At 32.8% G+C, this 7514-nt stretch overlaps 1 protein-coding gene across 4 annotated transcripts in view; it reads left to right on the plus strand.

Annotated features, from left to right (window-relative positions):
* Positions 1–7514, plus strand: part of aPKC (protein kinase C iota type) — a 354044-nt gene that overhangs the window by 255307 nt on the left and 91223 nt on the right. For all 4 annotated transcript variants that reach the window (XM_068372436.1, XM_068372435.1, XM_068372437.1 and 1 more), the window contains one exon: positions 2985–3032. In XM_068372436.1, coding sequence (XP_068228537.1) covers positions 2985–3032 — 48 coding nt within the window. The remainder of the gene's footprint in view (positions 1–2984; positions 3033–7514) is intronic.

A 7514-nucleotide genomic window follows, 5' to 3' on the forward strand; every position in this document is an offset into this window, starting at 1 on the left:
AGAAGCTATAAAATCATATTCAAATATAACTTCAGCCCTAACTTTTAAAAAGGAGGGTTTTTTCCCATCTAGTTTCTCACAGTTTCACATCTTTGATACGCGCATATTGATTACTGATTTAACGGACAAGTAATGCCTGTAGTGTGTAATCGGTCAAAATGGCGTCTTTATTTGATATTTTGTATATATACACATGTAATATATATATATATATATATATATATATATATATATATATATATATATATATATATATATATATATATATATATATAAAGCCGTTTCCGCCCATATCCCTTGAGCTTCTTAGCTAGTGAAGTCTCAATGTCGTTTTTCAGCAGCCAATTCTTTCATGAATGAGTTTTATGAAGTCTTTTAAGTCCACGAGAAAATCCTTTTTCATAACAGATGCCTGTAAGTTACGTTGTCAGGTAGATACCTCGGCTCCTCCTCCTCCTCCTCCTCCTCCTCCTCCTCCCTCCTCCTCCTCCTCCTCCTCCTCCTCCTTTTGCGGTAAGAAAATCCTCTACCATGTGGTGTGTTGAAGGAATGGGGATGAGGAAAGAAAGGAATGTTATTTTTTTCCCCAGCGAAATCATAAGCCAGGTAAAACCTTTGGCGAGTTTTGCAAATATGTTCGGCTTTGAGACTATGGTTGAAATATTATGATGCCATTTTTAGATTGAAGCTTAACGAACACGGGGCTGAAAGAAGGATAAAAATCTCAATCGATGTGAATTCCTTTTGCAATGAGCTTGAGAGATGAAACTCGAAGCGTCCCTTTTAAGGGAAGAGAATCAGCATTTTATGATTGCGAGTAAAACTCACTCTCTCTCTCTCTCTCTCTCTCTCTCTCTCTCTCTCTCTCTCTCTCTCTCTCTCTCTCTCTCTCTCTCTCTCTCTAAGCGATATCAGTACGTTGCTTTTTCAAGTAGTTACTTTTCATGGAAAAGTCAGCGCTATCGGCATTGCGTTGTGGATTTACATAACATCTTTTATTCCCTTCGATGAAGCCATTCAAGGCTTGATAAAATTTCAATGGGTTCATGTGCTCCTTTGTGCTGAGGATCTCTGTTATAACACACACACATATACAGTATATGTATATATATATATGTGTGTGTGTATTGTATATATATATATATATATATATATATATAGGTGTGTAGTATATTACTGTATATACATAAATGAATACGTACTAGCCAAGCTACAACCCGAGTTGTAAAAGCAGTATGATATAAGCGTAGGGGCTCCAACAAGAAAAGCAACCCAGTGTGTGGAAAAAAAACTATGTGAAACGTTATAAGGGTAAAGTAGAATATGAAATATATTAGGATCAGTAACTGCTTTAATATAAGCCATGTAACTATGATACCACTTACAACAGCCTGTTAAACAGAAAGACAATTACAATCGTCATATTGCCATCAACGAAATAATAGAAACTAGTAAAAGGACAAGAATTTGATTTTCTTGTATAGATAAGAAGCATATTTAATAGCTATTGATAAATTTGTATTTTTGTACAGTTTCGTAACCGTTTTTTTAAATAATTTCATTTAATAAACAAATAATTCACCGTATCGAGCCATTGTTACTTCTGGCAAATTTAACCAAAACACTATGTTTCTCTTAGTGTTGACTTGCTTATCTAACGAAGAGAGGTTTCGCACATCACTCTTCTTTGGCAAGGTGATATGAGATGGAATGCATCCCGTCACTGACCGTGAAATGCGACTAGACGGAATTCCAGGTAAACGAATAAAAGGAAATCTTGTAAGGCAGTGTTCTATTCAGTATTTTTCCCTTGACATGTAACCGACATCGTAGTGTTTTTTGCTTAGGAGATGAACACAGACGAATTTCCTGTGAATTTATATATGTATATATAAGTAAATATAGATATATGAATATATAAAAGCTATATATATATATATATATATATATACAGTGTATATATATATATATATATATATATATATATATATATATATATATATATATATCAAAGTAGTTTTAAATATGGATTGGTCACGCATCATAAGTTGCTATAACTTTAATAAATGCAGAGAACGCACTCGAGCCAGAGGAGTAAAGTGTGTGCTCGAGTAGTTGAATTAGCGTGTGGTTTTACTATTAAAATAAGCTGCATCATTTAATTTTCACACATTCGTCTAGAAGCTACTATTGTATTACGACTGTTGGGCTCTCTCTCTCTCTCTCTCTCTCTCTCTCTCTCTCTCTCTCTCTCTCTCTCTCTCTCTCTCTCTCTCAGGCTAAAATGACCGTGGGGGAAATACCAGTAGGAAGCGTTGGAGAAGGCGCTGATGAAAACCTAATCCCTGAAGAAGTATTGTGTGGACTGAGTTCCAAATTTATAGGCCTCTTTTTTGTCATTTAGTAAGATACTTAATACTGTCACTACAGATGTTTACGAATGAATATAATGCTCCCGCTTTTCTATTACATTTTCTTGTTCTTTATGGGTTCGTAAGGTGATGATAGGTCTCGGCTATGACTATTAGTTTTGAAAGGGAAAATGATTCCCAATATACAGTGGATCATATCTTGCTGAAGTGTAAGTACTATATGTTATGAAATTCTCTCTCTCTCTCTCTCTCTCTCTCTCTCTCTCTCTCTCTCTCTCTCTCTCTCTCTATCTCTCTCTCTCTCTCTCTCTCTCTCTCTCTTCTCTCCTCTCTCTCTCTCTCTCTCTCTCTCTCTCTCTCTCTCACACAAAAGTAAATGAGTTGATGTATTTACACAGATTAATTTGCAATATATGCTTTATCCAAGACCTAAATATTGCTTATAAATGAATAATCCTAAAAATAAATTATAATTTGTTTGGGTAGATACCAAAAATGATAAAGACTTCGGTTTTATATAGCAAGTATCCCATACATTTCAGCACCTTTATGTTATACTGTACATGATTGAATATAAGCAGGTTTCCTTATTAATATTTCTTTCTTTTTCAGTGTTTCCTAATGTGCCAGAACCAGGGATGCCATGCCAGGGCGAAGATAGTATGTATTGTTCAATGTTTTTCCTCTTAGATTTAAGCGATATTTATATTCTGTATTTTATGTATTTGATATAGATTGATTAATGGTGTGACGACCGGCTGTAAAGCAGTCATATTTTCTTGTGTCAAACCCTTTCTTAAATATTCTGTGAATGAACGTGAAATTGCTTTGAAATCAAGCATTAATAATTATATTTTGTTGCATTAAATTCGCATTTGTTGATTAGCCAGGAATCTCAGTGGTGTTACAAGTTCGTAATCTTTTTTTACTGTAAATAACTGTACTTCAGATTCATTCCTTTGATTTTTTTTATTATATATATATATATATATATATATATATATATATATATATACACATATATATATGTGTATGTATGTATGTATGTATATGTATATCATGAAGTTTCCATCCTTTTGATGAAATGTTTTAATTATTTTCTTGTTCGGTGTAATTAGAAAAATGTTCTTCGCTTAAAGGTCAATGATACTATATTATTTTGTTTGCCTGTCTTTGTCATCACGCAGGTTTAAATTTTGCATTAAAGTTTCGAGATTTCTCGTTTTCTCATTACAAGATAGTTAAGGGCGTGAAACATTTCCAGGCTTTCAATTCCTTTTATTAATCGATTGGAGCATCTACGTTGTTGTAATACTGTAAGCCTGGCGTAAGAAGTCTCCTATGTCATATTCTCTTAGAATTTGCTGTGTCAGAGCCGTTGACTTTTCTGAAGGGCACACCCAAAACATACTCTCCATTCTTTGAATAGTGTTAATTGGTTAATAAAGTTTTTATCATTAATTGCGTGTTGTGTTTGTTTTACTACTTAGACTCCAAATTGGTTATTATTTTGATGTAATATTTTAATGTGATTTCTTAATTTTTTATTATTATTATTATTATTATTATTATTATTATTATTCGCTGCAAGTTTAAACTTCTGAAGTTCCACTGATTCAACTGCCCGCTTAGGAAGATCATTCCACATTCTGATCACAGCTGGAATACAACTTCTAGAATACTGTGTTGCATTGAGCCTTATGATGGAGAAGGCATGGCTGTCGGAATTAATTGCATACCTAGTACTACGTACAGGATAGTACAGTCTGGGAAGATCTGAATGCAAAGAATGGTCAGAATTGTGAGATAATTTACGCAACATGCATAAATAACTTACTGTACGACGATGCCAGCGATTGATATCTAGATCAGGAATAAGGAATTTAATAGACCGTAATTTCCTGCCCAAGAAATTAAGGTGAGAGTCAGTAACTGAAGACCAGACAGAACAAGACTCGAAACAAGGTTGAGTGAAAGAAATAAAACACCTCTTCAGAATAGGTTGATCACCGAAAGTAATTAAAGACTTTCTCAATAAACCATTTTTTTGTGCAATTAAAGAAAAAACAGGCCGAATGTGTTTCTCTAACGTATATTTGCAATTAAGAATCACACCTAATAATTTTAAGTCTTATAAAGTTAAAGAAACATTATCAGTGCAAAGATCTGGTTATTGAGGAGCCACTATCTTCAACCTACTAGCAATCATACTTGAGTTTTGTTAGGGTTCAAATTCATGCCGTATAATTTGCACCATACACTAATTTCAGCAACCCTACGTTAACGAGTTGGAAGAGAGTCAAAGATTAGGATCATTTGCATATGCTATGCAACAACTTTTTTTTTTCTCGTCGAAGCCACATATATGTATATAGCATGAAAAGTAATGGACCAAGAACTCAAGATATCAAATTTCTGTACTCACTATGATGCCCATCAGCAACAACAACTTTGCGATCTGTTGCTTAAAAATTCGATAATGATGGTAAGAAAAAGTCCACCTACTCTCAACTGTTTGAGTTTGAAACCAAGTGCCTCATGATTAACACGGTCAAAGGCAGCACTAAAATCAAGACCAAACAAACGAACTTCCCGACCACAATCAAAGGAATTTCTGTACAGCATTGATCGTCAGAAAGGTATCACATGCTTTAATGCCTTTTAGAAACCCAAATTGTAAACTAGGGAACATATTACCTTCAGCATATCTATATAGACGTTCTGCCTAAAGACGTTCAAAAACTTTAGAAAATATGGAAGTTATGGAAATTGGGCGGTTATTAGTTGGGCTAAAGTTACCATAAACACTTTTACTGAATGGAGAACATTACCAATTCTCCAACAAGTGTTAAAAGAACCTCCTTGCTAACGTTAAGAAACCTTAGGAGCTAAGAAATCAGTAGTCTTTATAAGAAAATAACAAAGGAAAGTGTCAATTGGGTTTACACCTCCATAAGCATCAAGGTGTATCAAGAGTGTTTTTTTACGAGGTCGTAAAGCTATACTAGTTGGTTTAACCTCGGGAAAACGATTATAAGGAAGATCTGATTTCTCATTACTCCGCTCAGTGTGAAAATTTAAGGGTAGCCTACCACTTACGGTATGCTCCTGGTTTGTACTGTAACAGAAATAGTTTGTTTAATGGATAATTTTTATACCTTATTGGTTGAAGCATAAACTCTTGAGTAGGCAAAGTACATTACTTCAACAATACTGGTACTAGAGAATCCTTTACATTTCAGAATTGATAGTAGTTTGCTGTTAAGTGTACATAGCAGGCAATTGACAGTTCCTAATGAAATAACAAGAATTGGTATTATCAATAACTAGGCAAATTAGTACGAAGTAACCTGGCAATATATAATGTACTACGAGAGCCAAGCTGTACATTCTAAATCATAACGATGTCACCATAAACATACACACACACACATATATATATATATATATGTGTGTGTGTGTGTGTGTGTGTGTATATATATATATATATATATATATATATATATATATATATATATATATATATATATATATATATGTGTGTGTGTGTGTGTGTGTGTGTGTGTGTGTGTGTGTGTGTGTATGCATCTATATCTATCAATATGATTTATTAGTAAACGTGTTTATATATATATATATATATATATATATATATATATATACATTGTAAGTTTAAAATAAAAGCTAAACATTTATCTCAACCTTGAATTATTTTGCATCTTCATAAAAGACAAATAAATTTATGTTGCTGCATCATATCAGTATCATTAAAAACTTAATTGTAAGACCTTTAGAAAATCTGGGAATATTCCGATCAAATGGATATTCACTGTCATATTGAACTTGAATACTTGAACGAGAATATTTTTATTTTGATCTTCACAAACTATTAGTGCAACGTCTTAATCTTTCTTTTCTCAGCTTTGACTCGCGAAAACTACGCAGGATCCTTGAACTTTTAATTGCTGTGTATGTGTTTTAATTGCAAGAATGTGTATTCCTGTGCGTGGGAGATCGACGGAGAAGTGTTGTTTAGAATATTCTCGTATAATTGGTAGAAAAAAAGTATGAGACGAACTTTTCACTCCAAAACTTAAGTTGAATTGCTCTTGATGTCCTTTTGTCTAGTCTGTGCTCGAGCGTCGCAGCTTCGTAATGATGTGACGATTGGACTTTATTATTATTATTATTATTATTATTATTATTATTATTATCATTATTATTTTGTTGTGGTTGGGGTACAAAACTTCCATTACATGCTTGTTTTGCCTTTTTTAATTGTTTATTGTGATTCATTGGAAAGCTTTATACCGTTAACGATCATGAATTGTCATTAAAAAGGCAAGATCATATAGTCTACAATTATATTTCGTAAAAGTTCTTATGATATAAAATTTTAGGACTATGATAGTGAAGGCTGAGAATGGTGTTAAACATGTGACACTGACAATAAATATGATGAATAAAGTATTTGGCTATCAGTAAATAATAATACCATTTGGGTAGAAAATAAGTTATCATTATAGTAATAACTTTAGCCATGGTAATAAATGATGATCCTGAAAACTGCGTCTATGTTCGTGAATATTTTAAATCCTGTTGTAATAGCAAGTCTGATTTTGTTGAAAATACCACTGCCTTTTTAGTAATTATTTTTATGTGATAGTAAGTAGACTGACTGAGATATACAGTAGAATAATTTGATTATGATAATACATATAACGGTGACAGTAATTGATAAAAAATATACTGTTACTGTGATAGTACCATTTTAAGATTTTTTTTTAATTCCCTTTTAACTATAATAACAAATACTTGGATAATTGACACTAAACATCATGAACATTACAGTAAATCTCATAAAGTCATGTAAATACTTAGGCTATGATTGTAAATAGTGAAACTCACTGTAAATACTATTAATATGTTCATGGTATCCACAAACATCAATTGAGTTTAGTTGTAAGTACTACGACTAGGATGGGAAATTAAGTGACTACTAAATGATGAAAGGATATTGGTAATAAGAGTTGACTAATGATAATGTGCAGATAATATACGTCATGACTAGGGAGGAAGGTTCATAAAGGAAGATTATAGATGATAAATGCCTCGCTGTGGTCGTCGATAACATGGTTAGAT

The sequence above is a fragment of the Palaemon carinicauda genome, chromosome 4, assembly GCF_036898095.1.
Source record: "Palaemon carinicauda isolate YSFRI2023 chromosome 4, ASM3689809v2, whole genome shotgun sequence".
NCBI lineage: Eukaryota > Metazoa > Arthropoda > Malacostraca > Decapoda > Palaemonidae > Palaemon > Palaemon carinicauda.